This window comes from Falco cherrug, chromosome 2 (genome assembly GCF_023634085.1).
Source record: "Falco cherrug isolate bFalChe1 chromosome 2, bFalChe1.pri, whole genome shotgun sequence".
In the NCBI taxonomy this organism is placed as follows: domain Eukaryota; kingdom Metazoa; phylum Chordata; class Aves; order Falconiformes; family Falconidae; genus Falco; species Falco cherrug.
In genome coordinates, this window is record NC_073698.1 from 12,547,476 (window position 1) to 12,567,854 (window position 20,379).

At 50.2% G+C, this 20,379-nt stretch overlaps 1 protein-coding gene across 2 annotated transcripts in view; it reads left to right on the forward strand.

Annotated features, from left to right (window-relative positions):
• The window catches only part of AMOTL1 (angiomotin like 1), a 61,186-nt gene extending 55,753 nt beyond the window's left edge, over window positions 1–5,433 (forward strand). For both annotated transcript variants that reach the window (XM_055702605.1, XM_055702606.1), the window contains 3 exons: window positions 12–238; window positions 1,386–1,655; window positions 2,442–5,433. In XM_055702605.1, coding sequence (XP_055558580.1) covers window positions 12–238; window positions 1,386–1,655; window positions 2,442–2,545 — 601 coding nt within the window. In that variant the 3' untranslated portion in view covers window positions 2,546–5,433. The remainder of the gene's footprint in view (window positions 1–11; window positions 239–1,385; window positions 1,656–2,441) is intronic.
• The last annotated feature ends 14,946 nt before the right edge of the window (window positions 5,434–20,379 follow it).

Consider the following 20,379-nt stretch of genomic DNA (forward strand, 5'->3'; position numbering starts at 1 on the left):
TATTCTGGCAGAATAAAGAATCTCCATGCTAAAATAATTGAGAAGGATGCCATGATCAAGGTCCTTCAGCAGCGGTCACGGAAGGACCCTGGGAAAGCCGATAACACCAGCCTGCGACCGGCTCGGTCCGTCCCCTCCATTGCTGCTGCTACAGGCGTGCATTCACGCCAGACCTCGCTCACCAGCAACCAGATAGCTGAGGAGAAGAAGGAAGAGAAGATATGGAAGGGAAGCATAGGTGAGCTCAATTTTTGGTTAAGCTTTTGTTCATCCATCACTTCATCCTAATCCTTCTGCTTGAGCTTAGCAAAAGTGCCTCGGCCATGGCACTCGTTGCCCTGACAGCTCATTTCCAGAGCACTTCCCATGGGCAGAACATGTGTCCTTGTGCTGAAGTAAGAAATTAGTCATTTTTTAACCTCTGATTGTATCTTAATTATATTTTTAATCGTATTGTATCATTCTGCACTGATTATAGAAAGTCATAGTTGGTGGAAATCCTCCCAGACACAAGCAAATTATGTTTTCAACCTTGTGGGATTAAATAACAAATTTGGGCTAGAAAAAAAGCCTTGTTAAAGTTAATCAATAGGATGAGCATCCCCTTGGGTAGGAGTGCATGATGTGATGTGGCAGCTAAGTGGGAAGATGAGTGCAGGACTGCCTGTGGTTTGGGGCCACATAGGACGGGGGTGTGGAGGCTTGCCAGGCTGTGCCAGCGGTAGGTACCACTGGGATGGGCATGCAGAAAGTGATGCAGGAAGGGGCAGCTGCTTTCAAAAGGCTGTTTTGTGGGAAAGTACCACATGGATATCAAGAGAAGAGCAACAGGTAGCATCAAGGGGAAAAGTTAAGCCAAGCTAAAGGGCTGGGGACATCCACACCAGTGCCTTATAGCTCTGGGGTGGGATGGGGAGACAGCACTTGTGTTCGAGCCAGGATGTGACTGACCTCTGGCAGGAGCAAAAATCATGGACTCAATGACATATCAATATGATCCTAGTTGAAGCTGCTTTACTGCAAGCTTATATACAATTTTAATATTCATACACACGTCACACCTTAATTCTACTGGTTACATACACTGTTCACACGCTGCTATACAGATACTAATTGGTTAAAAGCATACAAGCGGTTAGTCCCATCATTAAAATTGTTGACATTCTGCGATCATCAGTTACCAGGTCAGCTCCTGTTTTTCTGCCTGTTTAACTGCCAAAGGTCCTGTTTTCTTCATTCCAGGTGTCTTTCTCCCACAACCTTGTAGCCTTGTTGAGCAGATAAAGCTTTTAATCTTATCAAGCTGCTAAAGCAAGAGCGACTTTTGATAGGCCAGGTGTCCCTTTTCTTCCAAATACATTGCCACAACCTCTGTATGTTTTCAGGGCTTCTCCTGGGGAAGGAGCACCACGACCACTCATCGGGACCCTCGCTGCCTCCTCCGCTGCCCTCCTTGTCCTGCATGCCCGTCCCAGTGCCAACAGCCTCCCACGCAAAGACAGGCAGCAAAGACAGCAGTACCCAGACGGACAAAAGTGCTGAGCTCTTCTGGCCTGCCACTGCCTCCTTCCCTGGCCGTGGACGGCTGGGTACCACCCCATCGCATAGCCTGGCCCCGCGGCCCCCAGGGACACGAACAGCCGGCGAGAAACTAGGTGAGCTCTGCCGGATCCCTACATCGGTGCAAAATGCCAGCACCCCCGGGACTGTCAGCAGATCCCCAGAGACACCCCAGTATTGATGGGGGAGGGTGATGCCTTCACAATTTGTAAGGTCTTGGGGGCGGAGTGTTGTTCTTCAGGGAAACTAAAATCTTACGGAGAGAACTTTCCCAGGCTGCCTGGTCTGGCTTCGCAGAGTTACATGCTCAGTAAGTTATGTAAAGCTCCGCTTGCCTGTGGCAGGCAGAGTGTCCACAAATGAAATTATTCATGCTGCCAAAGATAAAATTACAGAGTAATTTCCCATCCCACTGTCAAAGTAATACAGTTTACATTAAAACAACTACCTGATTATTTGTGTACTGCCTTTGTGATGTTTTAAACTCCTAAATTTTGTACGTGATGCAGAATAGGAGTATGCATGCAGAGAGCTACTGTGGATCAGATGATGAGTAGTTACTTGGTAAAGTGATACAGACCTTTCACAAATGCCTGTTTCTCTAGGGCCACAGCTAAAGAGGTACTTTGGTCTGTATCTCTTAAATGCAGTCTTTGTGCCTGCCCTTGGGGTCTGTGCACACCAACACACCTGCTGTCATTGTGCAGGGAATTCAGCATTCTCATGTTCTCAGCCTCCTGATCGAATTTGGCTTTCAGTATGTGGGACATATAGTTAAGATGTGCCCCACCATCACCCCCCCAAAATGGGTTTATGTTTGCTTCAAACGATTTGCTGTTGAATTGGAGCTGAAGACCAGCTTTCCCTTCTTTCCATTGCAGAGAACTCCAGCCATGGGAAGCCGCCCGACAGCAAAGGCAGAGTGAGCAGCTTGCTCCACAAGCCCGAGTTTCCAGATACAGACATGATGGAAGTCCTCATCTGAGCAGAGGACAGCATCTCTGGGGTTTTGTGTGCATACACCCAGGTCCAAGATGGTCTTTGGTGTGCCAACTTTAAAAACTAACCCTGAGAGTCTGAAAAAAGAGGGAGAAAGTTTATGCCTGAAACAAAGCTTGAGTCTAATATGTTGAGACTTCGGACCAGGCGAGAAGTCATGAGCGCTGAAGAGGAGTGACGAAACGAACATCTGGGCTTTCCTGAGCAGAAAGGGGCATTGAAAATGAAAGGTGGCATGAGAACGGGATCATTGAGGGAAAAGGAAACTGCATTTTCTGGTGTAAAGAGAAAGCAGCAAAGTTACAGACTGGGTACACAACTGCCACTGTGTTTTCCTGCCTCTCTGCAGCTGGGACAGGGAGCGAAATCCCAGCTCTTTTGAGGCCAGAGGGAGTTTTGAATAACCCCGGAGAAACTTGCATCTTTCTCAGTACCAATTCATTTCTCAAAAGTGTTCACTGCTTAATTTCAGTGAATAATTGGTCCATAGATATACACAGCAGGTTCTTGTAAGTATTCGTTTGAAGTGGTGTGGTGTGGTTTTCCTGGGCAGGCAGGTCAGGTGCCTTTTTCCTGGCTGGACAAGTGTTGCTCTTGGAGCTGGATTTATGGTGCAAATATTCATGCCTTGCAACCTCAGAGCTTGCTGAGACTTCTTTTTTTGGTAGGAGCAGTTGTTAGCTGGAATTCCTGTGGAGGATGAATGTAGCAAGGGGGAGGAGGACGCTGCTGAGGCAGCCCCTTTTGCAGTGATGGGAAGATTTCAGGAGCGAAAGTCAGGGGAGGATCCCCGAGCTCCCTGAAGGGCTGTGCACTACGGAGCTTGTTCAGAGGGGGGTTGGGTGGGTGCGTTTTCAGAGGAGTTAAATCTGGGTTTGCATGTGAGGTCAGAAGATGCCTCTTACTCTGCAGTGGTTCACAGTAGTGGAAGAATCGGCGTGTTTGTGTTAAGAACAGGATTTTTCCTTATTTTCAGTGCCTACAGCCCAGTCCTACCTTCCTTGAGCATACAAACCTGCCATTCAAGCTGACGTGGGACGGGGCATTAAGAGGTGTAGGATCAGGCCAGGAAGGGTTTGACTGCAAAGCAGTACATGAGCATTATCTGTTTTCTGGGCTGAGCTGCAGTTCCTTGTCACCTTGTTTTACCCAGGATGGAACATTTCTCATTTTCAGTTTAGTCCCTGATTTCTGTAAGAGGTGGTGACCATCTGTAAGACAGCCGCTCACCAGCTGTGTTAATCATGGCATACCATTTGCTTCGTACATTGCGCATGCTGGTAGGGAAATTTTCCTCTGTGAGGTATTTTGTATTGGTTTTGCAGTTCCTGAACCTTGTGGTGCACCATAATAATGACACTAAGAAGAACTTGGCTTTGGGAAAAAGGGTGATGGGGTGAAGCTGCCTAGAGTGGAAAAGGGATGGGTGCTGGAAGTAATTGTGTGCTCAGGGCTGGCTCAAGATCAGCCCTGCCTGTAGGTATCAAATCAGAGCCCTCGGTTGTGAAAACACACAGGCACTTTAAATTCTGCTTTTGCTGAAAGCTGAAGTCCTTGCAACCTCAAAGCCTTCAGGGGCCGGAGCCTTGTGCTTGGTACTGCCTAGCTGATAACCTTTTTAAAAAACAAAATTGCTATATTAAATCTATGCACTTATTTTTGTGTGTACATAGAATTAGGCATACGTTGGTGTCACCCTCTTTCTGATTTTTGCACTTGTTAAACAAAGTAGTGGTAGGTAGGTGGTGCGGGCAAGTGAACTGTGTATTTTGAAGTATTAGCAGCTTTGTATTGTGAAACCAAATGTGTAAAACCCTTGTAAGATGTTATGCAGCTTAATATATGCCATGTAAAATACTTTTTTCTCTAAAGTTAATTTAAACATTCTAAGTGTTTGCATAAAAGCTGGGCCTGAGTGTGGCATCAGCACTGACCCACCTCCATGGCCCTTCCTCAGTTGTCTGTGGTAGGAGCAGGGCAGGAGGAAGACAAAGGAAGGGAATACAAGTAAAGTGATGGTGAATGTTTCATTTTGTCGTTTTTCTCCAAGTAATAAGGATACCCAGGTGCTTGGAAATCCCTAAGCATTTTATTACCACTGTATTACTTTTGATGAAACTGTTTAGTAACTTGTGTACAGGCAGACAGCTAGGCATCCAGCTGAAACAGTGTTGGATCAGCGTGCGTGAAGTGGCTTTCAGTTATGTTTGGTAGTGGTTCAGCTCAGCTTCTCCGAGTCAGCTGGAGTACAGCACTCTTCCTCCTCCTCACGGAGACCACAGTCCCTCCAGGTTCTGGTATCCAAACGTGTGTTTACAACTGATGCTGCACCAGGTTCATGGTCACATACAGGAAACTGTTTGTTAGAGACTATGGTGTAGGCAACTCTTGTTGTAGGCAACAGCTCAAATAAACCCAGAGGTTCATTCTCCTCTAATGTGTTGAACCCAAGAGATGTTATCCTGGAGGACCAGCGGGTCTCCTCCCAGCCCAAGCACTAGCAGGACTTGTGTGGAGTACTACTGCCATATATCAGCCCCTCTCAGCAGAGCGGCGCAACTCCATTGTGCTGGTTTTCCCAGCTCTTTGAACTGTTCCGTGTTTTGGGAAACCGTGCTGTAGCCATTCCAGGTGATGTTGGTAACTAGTTGTAAAGTACTGTCATTTTTTATTGTCGTTGGTTGTATAGAGAAGTTGGTGTACAGTGTTGTACAGCTGGAGGGTTATTTGTACATAGCGGGGAAAATGAAGAGTGTTATGTGTCACCCACAGCAAATACTGATACTGTTGGTCAGCCAAAGATTTCTTATTCTTTGCTGTTTAAACTTGTGCCTTAATATTGTATATAATAAATGTATAAACATGTTTATTTTCTCACTTTTCCAGTGTGACTATATTCAGTCCCCAAGAAGAAAGGACTTTTTAAACAGTTCTCTAAGCTTTGTACACGATGTGCTAAGGCTAAGAAGTGATACCTCGGGGACTTTAAGGTTTTATCTTCTGTTTTTCATAGCTGTTAATGAAAGGCCCCACAGCAGGTGCCACGGATAGGTGTATGTGGGCACGAAATCAGTGGGCCTGCAAAGCAGAGCATCGAACTGAGAGTTTTGCCAAGCAGGAGCAGAAGGATTTTAGCGAGATTGTCTTCACCTGAAGGAAATGAGGGTGGAAACTTAATGAGACACTTCGGTGAAGATCTGAAGATCCTTTAGCCCTGTATTCCCGCTAAGCATAGCACTCCCATTGATTATTTTGTTGTTGTTGTTGCTGAGGATCAGGGGCTTCTTTATTTGACAGGTGTTGTATTAGTGTGAGCGAGATACCTAAACACCTTGTAGATCTAGATATTCTTTAATTACTGTAACGTCCTCAGTAAGGAATAAAGATCAGATTCCGTTTCAAGCTGTTGTGTGGGCAAGGGGAATGCTCTGGCCCGGTGGAAATACTGTTTGTATGTTTGCTTATGCAAGTGAAATAAACGGGGGGAGGGGAGCAAAAGTTACCCAAGTGTCTGGCTTTGAGTAAGGGAGGTTTGCTCAGCAGGCTGTCACATGCTCTTGAAAGTGTCTGTTAGAAAATTCCTGAATCAGGTCCCAGGGAGCTACAGGCATGAAAGGCATGAAAGCCATTAAGGGCATCTCTCTCCTCTGGGTTCTCCTCTGCCTGTCCCAACCTCCTCTCCCCAAGTCCTCACACACGTTAAAAGAACAGCCTGCCCTGGGCAGGGCTGTGTCAGCAAAGATCCAGGGGGTTTGCAGAAACTGGAGCAGCGGTTTGCTTCACGCACATCCCAGCACCTCATGTTCCCTGTGCAAGCACAGGTCAGCCTGACCCATCTGATTATTCCATCTTCAAGACACAGCAGCTGGAAGTATTTGTTGTGCCCTGGCTCTTTACCATCAAGAAGAAGAATTCAGTGATTGTTGTGATTGTGGCTTTTCAGCTTTCTTCCAGTCAAGATTTGACAGTAAAACTTGGGGCTTAGCTTGGTTTTTCAAGGCCATGGGAGAGAAGAAACTAACAGAGGACAAACCACTATTAGGGTGAGAAAAGCCACGTGGCCAGCTGTGTTCAGGTATGACAAGGAGCGGTTTTATCCCACTTTTGAGTTGTGTCTTCACCACAGATGCTCCAGCAAAAACAAGAACATCACTGCAACGCTGTCTCCTGGTTAAGTGCATTTTGCATACTAACCTCATGAAAAAACATGCAAAGAAACAAACTTCCAGAGTCAATTTGTTCAAACATTAAAACCCCTGATCACTGCATGCTGCCAGCAGTAAATACTGGGCAGTGGTCTCCTTACTTGCCATGTGTAGGGAGAGAGCTCAGAGGGGCTAAAAATATTAACAAAACTGCCATTTAGAGGCATTCAAAAATCACGAGTCAAGTCCCACCCAAAACGATGGGACCTGTTCAGCATCCGCTTGGATGCAGCACGCCGTACAGCTGCAACATCTGCTCTGGTTTGTTACTGTGTTCAGGGCTCTGCCCTCCCTCTGTTGTAGAGGAGCAAACGTACAGACAGCAGCGAGGTGCATTCTTGGGGGGAAAAGCTGTGATTTCTCACATCGTGAAATACATCTTGGTGATGGACTGCAGGCGTGCTGCAGTGAAACGTGCAAAGTGCAGAGATCCGTTGCCAGCAGGGAGGATGCTGCCAGGTGTCTCCTTGCCGTCAGGATCCCCAGCCTGGGCTCTGGATGCAGCCAAACAAACCGGGCTAGGTCTGAGCCGCCTGCTGTGTTTCTGGACCACCCTTAGTCAGTTTTTTGGGTACCCTGTGGGAGAGGAGCTGCTCACCCAGAAAGTGGAAGGGTGGGAGAGCCCTGGTGGGTTGGTGGTACTTGAGGGGGTCTGTGCTGGCCTGCCTCTCCTGGTCATCAGCCTGCAGTGGTGGGGGCTTGAGAGACTAAATGCACCTGGATCCCAAACCCCATTTTCTTGCAGGTCTATAGCTCTTGCTCCAGAGATCATGGAAATTGGGAAACAGTCCTTCTTGCCCCCATGGTGCAAGAGTGTTGTTCAAAAGGCAGCCTTAGGGGGAAAGCAAAGTGCAGGGATGTGCCTGAGACCAGTGCTGAGCTGCAACCCATGCTAGCACTGCCCCTACGTGCTGGGCATGGACCCACCCCTTGAATCCCAGTACTAAAACTAGTGGACCCAGTGCTCCCACAGGCTGAAGGTAATAACCCCCTCTCTCTGCAGACCAAAGCAATGGGGAAGACGGTGTTCAATGTGTAGAAGTGCGGTACCCGCCTGAAAGCCGGGTAAAGCATGAGCAGCTGTCATTGTCTCTGCCGTGATTAATGTTCATCCAGACCTTAAGCTGCAGCTTCACAGCCTTGTAAAACCAACTGAGAGCGCCCGGCATTCCTGAGCTATAAAAGGTCCAGGAATTCATTGACTTGAGGTATGAAAGCCCACAAGCTATTTTCTTTCATACCGACCACTTCAAATTCAGATGAATAAAATATCAGCGCACATACTTTCCGGAATAACCCTGCATGGCCCTGCTGCAGCCTGAACCTCGGTCCTATGCCAGTGCCCTCCAATTTGATGCAAAGCAGGGCAGCGATGAGAGATGAGATCCAGGTCCACATTGGCCTCCCTATCTTGTGGGGAGCTGAGGACCCACAGCAAAGCTCACTGCTGGATGGGAGCTCGTGTTTTCCAGGTGCCACTGGGAGAGGCAGCGACAAAGCTATCATCAGGCTAAAAATTGGAGGATGGCAGTGCCACCACCTGTCCTAGGAGATCATACCCACTCCTGGCCATGGTGGTGGCTTACCTGGCTGCTTGGTGGCCTCTGACTCCCCATTCGCAGCCCCCCATCGCCCACGTACCCTGGTAGCACCCTCAGGCCCCTGCAGAAGCGAGGTGGGCAGCCGGTGACCCTCCAGGCATGTGAAGCTTCCCACGGGACAGCTGGGCTCAAGGCGAGGATGGGGGACCGTGCCAGCAGCTGACATCCCCCCGCCAGTCCCTAGTTTGGGACTTGATCAACCCAGGCGGGAGAAATCCCGCTGGGAGGAAGAAAAGTGTCACAAGGCTGTGAGGAGATGGAGCTGGCCCAGTTATTCAGAGCGTTTTTAAGGCAGCCCGTTCCGGTAGGCTTAGTCTTATAATTGCATTGCCATTTAGTGCACAAAAAAATAGCTGCTCAGGGGATGAATTCCATCTGAATTCATAGCACACCCAGAAATGAGCAGGCCAAGCATGAAATCCAGTGGGTTTCTGCTCTTATTGGAGGACTGGTGGCAACCATGTCTTTGCTCTTACGCTGTCTATATACCCCGAGCCCATCAAAGCAGCGGTGGGACCTGGTGACCCCCTGGGGACCACGGAGCACTGGAATCGGTTGCCCCAGGACTGTCAAAGAGCAGGATCAGCCTGTCGCCCAGGTGCAGACCCCAGCCGTGGGAAGCCTCTCCCCTCCTTGCCGCTGGGCAAAGCAGGATGCAGGGATGGGGAACCCACAGGGTGTGTGGCTCTGGCCACCTCTCACAGGGGCTGGAGAAGGGCCCACAGGCAGGACACGCTCACCCCACGCCTGTAGGGAGCCCACATTGTGTGGGTTTGGCCCAGTGAGGTCTGGGGCTGAAGCGGGTTAGAGAGGCAGAGCCAGCGCCTGCACAAACCCAGGTCTGGGCCAGGGCAGCAGCAACCCGCCGGCTGCTGCCGGGGGGAGTGGGGTCAGCAAAAGGGGCTGCAGTGGGCTGTCCCCATCCCTGCCCTGCTCCTCCGCAGCGACACATCATCATCCATGCCCTGTTTCCCTGCAGGGAGGACACGTCCTTGTCCCCCATCCTGCTCAGCCATCCTGCTGCTGCTCAGCATTGCAGTCCCTATCCCACACCACCTCTCTGCTCCATCCCTCTCACCCTGCTGCCTCTCGGGTCTTTTTCTGACTCAGCCCTGCCAGAAACAGGCAGGGAAAGGCCAGTCGGTCATTGAGGTCCTCGTGTGCCACCATTTATCCACATTTCCCGGTTTAGTTTTAACGTTGAACAGCTGGGAGGAAAGGGCTCCCCTTCATTAGGTGTTTGCTCAATGCCTTGCACAGTGGGGCCATGTGTCGTGGCCCAAAAGCACAGTCTCCAGCTGTAAATAATAATAACAACAACAGCAACAACGATAATAATAATTATTGCTATTACAATTATTATTTACAGCTTGGTATTAGTAGTAGTAGTAGTAGTAGTAGTATCTGCACACCAGCTCAGGGTACCCCTGCTTTTAAAATTAGACCACTGTACAAGTTCCCCAAGCCTACATCTGGTGCAGGAGTAAGAGCCCTTTCACTTAGGTGTTAAACGAGGCCTCGCCCTCACCACAGGGCTTTTTTCAGATAGACGAGCCTTTATTTTCAGATGCCGTGAGCTACTTACCGTGTTGCCCTGCCCAGCTGGCTGTGTGCGCTGGCTCTTCTGCCCGTGGCCCACCTGACCCTGGCTGGGGCTGCACAACCAGCCTCCCTCGTCCTTGTACCCAGCCACCAACAGGTCCCCAGCCCTGGTCTCCAGCAGCCACGTGCCAGCTCCTGGGCAAAGCCAGCCGTCGGCAAGGGGTCTGCCCATGTGTCAGGGCAGCACAGGACCTGCTTGCCCCTGCTGCCCTGTCCTGCCTGCTCTTCCCTGGCAGTGAAACGGGGAAGGCTCTGGGATGGGAGTCATGGACAGTGTGTGTTTGCGCAGCACACAGCACTGTCAGATTTTGATCCAAAGGGTGGCTCCTGCCTGGAACGGTGATGATGATGCTAATATCAGTAGTGATACAGTGATAGCAATTCTAGTAATAGCAATAGTGGAGGAAGAGCAAGAGGAATAAGACTAAGAATAGGAATAAGAATAGGAGCCATCTGATCTAACTGAAGATGCCCCTGCTCATTGCAGGGAGGGTTGGACCAGATGACCTTCAAAGGTCCCTTCCAACCCAAACCATTCTGTGATTCTACAATACAAATAGGAATGAGAAAAAGAATAAGAACTGGAATTGTAACAGGAACAAGAAAATAAGAACAACAAGAAGAACAGGAATAAGAAAAATTCAGTTCACCACAGGGAACAAGAAAATTAGTGAGAATAAGAATGAAGAATGAGAATGAGAATGAGAATAAAAAATTAATAAAAATAAGAAAAGAATAAGAGTAAGTTTGTTCACCGCAGGTGGCAAAAGAAGGGTTTGAAGGTGAAGAACTTGATTCTGGAGTGTACTGCATGTCCACGCTAGGGGAAAACTGTCTGTTATTCCCCTGTTGCCAGTGGCTGTGGCCAGGCCAGCTCACACTTCGGCCTTACCTGCTAAAAAGCTTGACCCAAGCACAGGGCTTTGAGTTTCTGTGGAGGAAATGGGATGACATGCTTGTGGGACCTGGGTTGCACATTTGAAAACTATTTTATTACATGGCCTCTAGGTGTATAAGTCCTCCTTGCCTCATCATCCAGTCGATCTGTTCAGACCCAAAACAGGTTCCACAGACGGGGTTCATTTTGGTTTTACAGAGGAATTTCATACACCTCTTTAGAGCAAACATCTACCGGTACTTGGCAGCCTCCACCCGGCACACATTGGCTTTCTCTTTGGATCTTTCACCAGCAGCAAGATTTTTCCCATGTGAAAAATGCACTTGAAGTCCTAAGTAGAAAAGACTTTCTTGAACGCCTGGACTCACCCCCAGCTCGCTGGAGTGCGGGGTGCCCTCTGCCCCGGGAGCAGCTGGCGGGTCAACCCGGCCGGGCCTGGTGCCGCCCCCGCCGCCCTGCCCCTGCCCCCAGCCGGGCCGGGGGCTGCGGTGGGCGCACCCCGGGCTGTCCCGGCCGCTGCTGCCCCGCCGGGGGAGGGTCCTCACCCCCTGCCCGGCCCCAGCGCGGGGCCCCCCGCGGGGCGCAGCCCCTCAGGCCCAGCCGGCGCCAGCCCCCCCGGGGGCACCGGCCCTGCCCGCAGCCCGGCCCCGGCCCGGGCTCCTCCCCGCGGGGCCACGGGCCCTGCCCGGAGCCGGCTCCAGCGCGGCCCCCGCGGGTCACAGCCCCCCGCGGGCACCCCCTGCCCCGGGCTGCGGGGGGGAGCTGCTCCCCCGCGGGCTCCGTGGGCTGAGGGGCACAGCCTGCCCCGCCGGGGGCTGCCCTGCCCTGCCCGGCCCTGCCCTTCCCCGCGGGCTGCCGGGGAGCCTCTGCTGCGGCGCCCGGAGCCCCCCCGGCCTCCTCCGGCCCGGCCCGGCCCGGCCCTGCCCCGGGGGGCTGCGGGGCTGCTGCTCGCCCCTCCCGGCCCCCCTCGCTCCCGCTGCTGCAGATTTTTTTCCTCCCCTCTCGATAGGCTCCCCCAGAGGCGCTGCCGCAGTCACTGATGAAGCCCAGCTGTGTCCAGCGGCCGGGCAGGCCGATAGCCTGTTGGCATCAGCTCCTCACAGAAGCTTCTCCCCCCGCAGCCTCCCCAGTGCCCAGCCCTGCCAGCAAACCCACTACAGCAGCTCTGGCATCGCCCCGAGCTGGGCGTCTGCCGGTGGGACCAGCTCCGGGGCACCAGAGCCCCCTGGCAGTGCTGTGTTACCATCATGTGCAAAGCCTGTGACCCACGGCTCGCCCCTCCTGACCCCAGCAGAGGTGGCATGGAAGGGCACCGCTGCCCCGGCGCTGGGCACTACCAGCAGCTGGGATAATCCCCTTCGCAATCTCCTTCTCACCCCACCGGCTCCATGTGCCCCCTGTGCCAGCCCATGGAACCACCAGGAAAGCACTTGGTGAAACACCCCCGTTGGACCCCTCCAGTCACTTCTAAACTTTTCCCTCCAGACCAATAAAGCAAATAGCTCTGTCATTTTCATGTTTGTTTGGGCCTCCAGTTAGCAGTGTGCCACGCAGCTGTAAAGAGAACCATGTGTTGCGGTGGAGGCAGAGCACGTCCCGGCAGGTTTCAAGACACATCCAGGAGATGGTCTAAGGACAGAAAGCCAAAATAAGAGAAGGTGCAGGGCTGGGTCCTTGGACGGTACTAAAGCAACATACGGAGAAGAGGATGAAATGGTTCAGGATACTGCTGTCATTTATCCGAGCTTTGCAATAATGGTGCTGAAAACCACTGGAGAGAGGTTGATAGCATGTAGAGCTCCTCCTAAATTACTACCAGATGCTAACTTGTGGCAGCAGTAGAGTAGCTATTTGACATCCCATTTGTACCTAGGTCCCAAAGAATTCAGTCTCCCAAGATGCATAAGCCTTAAAGCTCCTTTTTTAAATTATGCCTGTTCCTGTGGATTAGGAGGATTACAAAGCTACGCAAGATGACAGCAGTGAAGAGGCAATAGATGATAGAAGATGAATAGAGAAAGAATCTAGGTAGGAGTCACCCTTAGCCTTGAGGTTGAAGATGGAGCCTAGTTTTCAACCGACCAAGTTACCTACAGGCACTTCCAAGTGACACCTTAATTCGGGGCCTAAGGTAAAGCAGGGTCTAATGAGCTTAGATCTGGCTGAGACCTAGTGAAAGAAAGGGAAAGTCAATAGAATAAATGTCCAAAAGGGGCTGATTTTATACCAAGCAAACGAGCTGTTTCTCATGGCAGCTTCCAGGGCGAGTCTGCAAGATCAGGAAAACAGTTGGGTCAGGCTGGGGAAGCGTGTGGGACCTGATGAGTGGGACACAGACTCAGCAGCGGGGATGGAGAGGAGCTCGCGCAGGTCATAGTGGCTCTGCAGAAACATGGTCTGAGCGTGCCAGCCCAGGAGAGAAGAATGACATCCTCCAGTGCCCTGGCTGGGAAGTACCTAGTAGGTGTCAGCAGTGATAGGATGGAGGACGGGTGCATCAGAAGGCTCAATGAGAGTAGTGCTGGCACTTTCCTCTAGATCATTAGGGTCATGTGGGTATGGACAGGGATGTCTGGGCCGTTGTTGTAGAGCTGATACTGACAAGCATGGGAGTGGAGTCCTTAATGAAGACCTTAACTTCCCATCATGCTGCTAGTAATGATAAGATGTAGCTACTCCTGGACACAACAGTCTGGTTTCTTCACTGAAGTGTCGTTAATCCAATAGGAGGGAAGGCTTTTTAGGTTGGCTTTGATAAGAAGTAAGGACATTATAAAGGGATTTCTCATAGAAAATATCTTGGATTGAATGTCCTCATGGTATTTCACTTTAAATTAAAAAGAAGTAGTTAGCTTGCTGCTAACTTTTTCAGAGGGGGAATTTTGAGAAATTAAGGGAATTAATCAGGGAAATCAACTGAACTTACAGCAATCTGGAATGCAATCCCAGACAAGAGAGGAAACCTCTCAGGGGAAAGGCCAAAGCCTTAATTGGATGAAGAATTACCACAAAAAGAATATTAGGAATAACCGCAAGCCTGCAATGGATGGAAAAAGGGATTAACCAGCAAAGAGAGGTTTATGCTAAAGGTCAGGCAGTGCAGGGGTAACAAGAAAATTGCCAAAGTCAAGCTGTGTTAGATCTTGCAAAGGAAATTAGAACAACTAGCAAAATGTTCATGAGTCATAAACGAAAAAAGAAGAAAGAAATGTGGCTTCTGCATGCCCAGGGTGTGGCAGGGTCTAAAGATACTAGAACTACATCCCTCAAATGAGGTGGCTGTTTGGTGTCAGGCTTTGGGAAGGAAGAGGATGCTGAACCTCAGGCCAAACTGAAGATGGATGTGCATCAAGGGTATGGAAACAACCACATCTAAAGGAGAAAGAAATCTCAAAGAGCTGGGTGCAGGCAAATTGGAGGAACTGGACCAGGTCCACCCCAGAGGCAGGGAAGAAATGGCCATAGAATTGCAAGTTCAGCAGCAAGTATTTGAAATTAATCTATGGTGGTTTAGAAACGGTGCTGGAAAATAGTAATTTAAGAAAGTCAAGAAAGATGCCCTGGGCAACTACAGCTTCGCTTGTTTATGGTAGGTCTGCCAAACAAAATTCTTGCCAGAGAATTCTGCAAGCTGTCCTGAATAACTGATTTTCTAGGCAAAGGAGAGGCATTCAGTCATATTTTTCTGGACTTTAGCACTTTTTTTTATTGCATTCCATGTGAAATTATTAGTTAAAATGGGGAAGACAATACCTGGTGGAAGGAAACTGTGAGATGGGTAGCAAATTAATTAAGGGAGATACAAGATACCAGTGCTCTGTCTCAGTAAGGGTTTTCTTAGGCTTCAGGGAGATAACTCCTGGCAATCCTCAAAGATCAGTCTTCAGGATCATTTAATATTTCTGCCAGTGCCAGTGGCACAAATAATATGCTCATGAATTTGTTGTAACATAAACATGTAATAGTTTTCACTTGTTAAAAAAAAAAAAAGGATTTGACTGTCATTTTAGAGGAACTGAACAACCCTGTGGAGTGGAATAGTAGAAATGAGATGAAATTAATAAGGACAAAACACCTGGATTCATGGATAATGGCAATGTGCGCTAGTAGGCATATGTATATATATATATGTGTGTATGTGTATGTGTATGTGTATGTGTATGTGTATGTGTATGTGTATGTGTATGTGTATATATATATATGTTGAGCCATCAGCACAGTGGTGTCCTGGAAAACCCAAGTACCCTCACAGGAGTATCAAGCACCTAACAGCAGCCTCCTGGTTTTGGAGGAGACAGCCATGAAGCGGGGAAACATGGCACAGCCACATTCGAGAGAAAATTAGTTTAAACTGGCAAGTGAAGCAATGCAGAGCACACCAACAGAGAGGAGAAAGCAGTGGCTTAGCATCTCCGGATTGCAGGAAAGGGGCTGGATGGATGCTCTTGTCTGCTGTCAGAGTGTGACTGGGGAAGGTTGGAGAGATGCTGAATTACCAGACTGCCCTCGGGATGCTGCGCTGCATCTTCAGTTTCATTTCCTTTGGCGCCCCATATGCCACCCCAGCCAGCTCCAGGAGGGTCGGAAGTAATCTCCTTCAAGGATGGATCTGTCCCCATCAGCAAAGCATCTGTGTGTCCCCAAGCTTATTTTGCCATGTGTATGTTACATACATACATACATACATACAGGAACAGAAGCCCAGAGATGCTGAATCAAGTTGCACATGAAATCTGAGATTGCACGAGCTTGAAGCATACCCCCAGCTACCACCTTACACCACACCGGACCCCAAGGTTTCTGCTGTGCTTCTTGTGTGGCTGAGCTGCCCAAGCTGTTGCAATGACACTGGGGGATGCACCATGCCTGGACTGTGTGGTGACTGGCTCAGCCCCAGGAAATCTTGGTAACAGGAGCTGCTTCCCTGCCACTGCTCTCCATGGGGAAGCTGTCAGGAGCATCCCCTGCTGCAGCAACTGGGATTTAATTTGTCTCTTTTCATCTCGTTTCCAGTAGGAAGGGTCAGGAGGAACCTCTGGGATTTGCTGCTCTTAGAGAAAACACCATGGGAGAACATTTTATCCCAGCTGTAAATACCCTGTCTCCCTCCTGGGACCATCCTGGCCAGGACATCCCCATGCTCAGCAGGTGACCTGGCAGTGAACAAGTGAGAGTGGATCCGCAGCAGGGAACCCACATGATGGAAACCAGCCCTAAATGGATGGAAACCACCAAACAGCTGCTTAAAGGGAATTTCTTTTTCCTCCCTACTTTGAAGCAAGAACGTTTTGAACAACCACACCTTGGGGTGCCCACTTCCACCCTCCCTGGCTGGACACTACCACAGCGGTCAACAGGTCCCAGGGTGGTGGAGCAGGAGATGGTGCCCTGAAGGTCTGGTGCTTTCCCAGACTCCTTCCAGAAAGCTCTGAGGGAATTTGGGCAAAACGTGCTGCAAACCAGAAATCCCAGGAAAGCTGCGCATTGGCACAATGATTTCTGATCCAACCTCAGGAAGCCTGAGCCTGCTGAGTGCTCAGGAGGTGAGAGGGAGACTCACGTGTGAGCCGCATCCTTTTAATCACGAGTAATAACCTCAGCCTCAGAAAGAAAAGTGCTTAAAGTTCAACAGTCAACAGGAAAATGATTAAAAATGAAAGCTTATGAGGTCAAAGTCCACCCCCCCAATCACTGGGCACTCTTCATCGAAAAATAACTTCTTATGAAACAATTTCTTAATTGTTAATTATTATTTGCCAGCTCACCATGGCCTGGATGCAGAGCCCACGAGAAGTCACCTCTCCCACCACATACCTGGAGCACTGAGCTACAGGTTTTGATGAGCTCCCTGAAACATGAAATAGCAACGAAAACCAAGAGCACAGTGAAACAACTCAACGGGGTCACCCAGAAACCAAAGCCATGAGTCACTCCTGCACAGCTCAGCCCACCCAAAGACACATTCTGCCAGAAACCACTGACTTCCGTGTTGTGCAGTGATGGTCGTGACCTGGTGAGCAGGAACCTCACCGAGCAGCACCATCCCTGGAGACTGGCAGCACATCACACAGACTGAGCATCGGTGACACGCCGCACTGTCCATCTGCCCTGGACACACTGACACAGATGTATTTTTTCCAGGAAAAAGGATTCCTTAGTGATGCTGTAGGCCTCTTCCCACAAGATCCCTGCCAAGAAAAGCAGTTGTTTAAGCAAGAGGAGAGGATGAGCTCTGCTGTGACCCTGGTCCCTTCACCCCAGGCTGCTGCATCCTGGGGCTTGCAGAGGTGCCCTCTAGGTGATGCTGCTTTTGAATTGCATACTGCTGCATCCCTAACCAAAAAGGGTTGTGTGAGGCTCCCTAAAGCTATAAAAAATAGTTGTAGCAATAACAGTAATAGCAACAATAACGATAATAATATCAGCCCTTCTCACATATCCACCAGCAAACCTATCTGTTTGTCGAAGCTCGCTTATTTTCAACCAGGAGATGTTGCTATAGGCAACATGGCAACGCGATCTGCTGTCTGGCAGAGCAGAATTGAAAAGGGAGTTGCAAATGCGTCATGGTATGTGACATTTCCACAGCAAAAATCCACCCAAGGATCACTGAGCACTTCCACAAGGTAAAGGGACATACTTCTGTGACACCCTGAAGAGGCAGCTGCCTGCCATCCCCCAGGAGGGAGGTGCTCAGAGCCAGACCCTTAAATCCCTCTGTCTCCCTGGAGGTGCAAAACTGGTCCCAGCTCCTGCTGGCAACATCTACAGGCCTTGGGGCAGCCAGCAAGGCTGGAACCAAGCCCACCACTTAAGTAAGTGGATTTACTTACTGTCCTTGAGACTGGCCCAAAGCACCTCCCCAGCTCTCCAGGGAGCTGGAGCGGGGATCAGCCCTTCAGCCTGTCTTAGGCTGTGGGTAAATCCTTTATTTTAAAATAAAAAGAAACCTTTTATTTTACATTCACAGAGCCATAAAAATAATCCATGCAGAGGAACTGGAGGGTCCTGAGGAGGTCCCAGGTTTCAGACCCTCCTTTTCACTTACGGGCACATCAGCCCTTGGTGTCCCCCAGCCACTGCATGCCAGGCACAGCCTGGGGGACCTTGTCCCACCGAGACCTCCATGCCAGATGCAGGAGGTATCTCTGCCCTGAAGGAACAGGCAGGTAGCTAAGCACCAGCTGGGTGCAGATGTTAAATTAGCCCCACCTGGGATGTTACACCCTAAAAAAAAGTGGGTGAGGGGGTAAGCTCAAACGCTGGACCCCAGTGCCCACAGTACAACATTATCTGGCTGTTGGCCCGCTGCGGTGCAGCGAGCTCCAGCAATCTCTGCCCAGGGTGAATCCACAGCCCAGCTCTGGGCTGCGCATGGCTTGGATGAGTGATCGCTGGGCTAAAAGGTGGCTGGATGGCTGAGCCCGGAGTGGTGGTGAAGGGAGATACATCCAGCTGGTGGCCGGTCACAAGCGGTGTTCCCAGGGCTCAGTATCAGGGCCTACTTCTGTTTAATGTCTTTATCAACCATCTGGATGAGGGGATCGAGTGCATCCTCTGTAAGGCTGCAGATGATACGAAGCTGGGGGGGAGTGTTGATCTGGTTGAGGGCAGGAGGCTCTGCAGAGGGATCTGGACAGGCTGGACCGATGGGCCGGGATCAATTGTCTGAGGTTCAACCAGGCTCAGTGCTGGGTCCTGCCCGTGGGTCACACCAGCCCCCCGCAGCGCTACAGGCTGGGGCAGGGGGCTGGGAACTGCCTGGTGGGAAAGGGCCTGGGGGTGCTGGCTGACAGCCGGCTGGGCAGGAGCCCCCAGTGTGCCCAGGTGGCCAAGGGGCCAGCAGCGCCCTGGCTGGTGTCAGAAACAGAGTGGCCAGCAGGACAAGGGAAGGGATCGTCCCCCTGTACTGGGCACTGGTGAGGCCGCACCTCGAATGCTGGGTTCAGTTCTGGGACCCTCACTGCAAGAGGGACACTGAGGTGCTGGAGCGTGTCCAGGGAAGGGCAACGGGGCTGGGGAAGGGGCTGGAGCACAAGTCTGATGGGGAGCGGCTGCGGGAACTGGGGGTGCTCAGCCTGGAGAGGAGGAGGCTGAGGGGGGACCTTATCGCTCTCTACAGCTGCCTGACAGGAGGCTGCAGGCAGGTGGGGTCGGTCTCTTCGCCCACATAAGCAACAGAACAAGAAGAAATGGCTTCAAGCTGTGCGAGGGGAGGTTTGGATCAGATATTAGGAAAAATTTCTTCACCGAAAGGTTTGTCAGGCCCTTGAACAGGCTTCCCAGGGAGGTGGCTGAGTCACCATTCCTGGAGGTATTTAAAAGATGTGTAGATGTGGCACTGAGGGACACAGTTCAGTGATGGACTTGGTAGTTCTGGGTTAACGGTTGGACTCGATAAAGGTCTTTTCCAACTTAAATGATTCTATGTCTCCATGATTATTCTAAATATTATTGAAAAATTAGTCTGTGTTACCATGACCCAAAATTTTTCATAAATGCCAGCCAGCAGTTTCAATAGAAGCTGAAAGCTCACTTCTTTTTTGTCTCCTGGAGACAGGTTTTCTTTGACCCTTCTGAATCAGCAGGTTGAAATCCTTTACTTAATGTTTTATTTTCCCTCAAACTTATAAAATAGCTAGAGGCATGCAGAAATGGAGCAGGGCGCTGTAGCCTTGCCTCAGTTGCTTTTGAGTCATTTGCTCAATCATGTTAAAAGGAAAAGAGAAACAAAAGATACTGTTTAAACAAGGCACAGAAATATCTCATGCTGCCCTTCGTTGCTAATGACAGTTGTCCCCTGCCAGATAAACACTGCTCATCAGAGAGGAGTCAAAAATGCAGTGTGTAAATTGAGCATGGCAAGAAAACATGTAGTTTATATTAAAGGAGCTTGTTTTCATTTCTTTCTCTTGGGATCTCCGGCCTTGCCTTGACCCGTCACGCTATGTCTTACAGCCCGTAAGAAGGAAGAGCCCCTTGGGCTGGAACAACAAAGAGGCCGTTGCAAGAGATATCCCTGACGGGCAAGTGAGGTGGTTTTGTCTTCACTGTGATCTCTGCATCATACTGGGGTTGCATTAAAGGATTGCAAAGATGCAGCCAAGGAAGCCCAAGGCTTGCCTTTGGGATCTGAATGCTTCAAAGCAAGGAAGAAAAATTTGGGGGTGTTTTCATAAGCACTGGGTTCCTTCCATGTGCCTGGCATAGAGGAGAAGGGGTGACCCTGTGTTTTCACACTCCATCAAGGAACGAGCAACCTGTGATGGGGCTGTGGTTATGTGGCAGCATGGGGTAACGGCAACCAAACTGCAATACAAGAAACCAACCATTGCTCGAAGTCACATCCGAGATGCAGGGCTCCACTGAACCAGCGCTCTGCTTGGCAGCAGCTCCATGGGCAAGTTCAGGACCTCAAACTGTGAGCATCACGTTTCCTCCTCACTCCCCCACTCCTACTGTGCCTACGATAACACCAGCATGGAAGCACCAGAGGCTGAGGATACATCTGCTA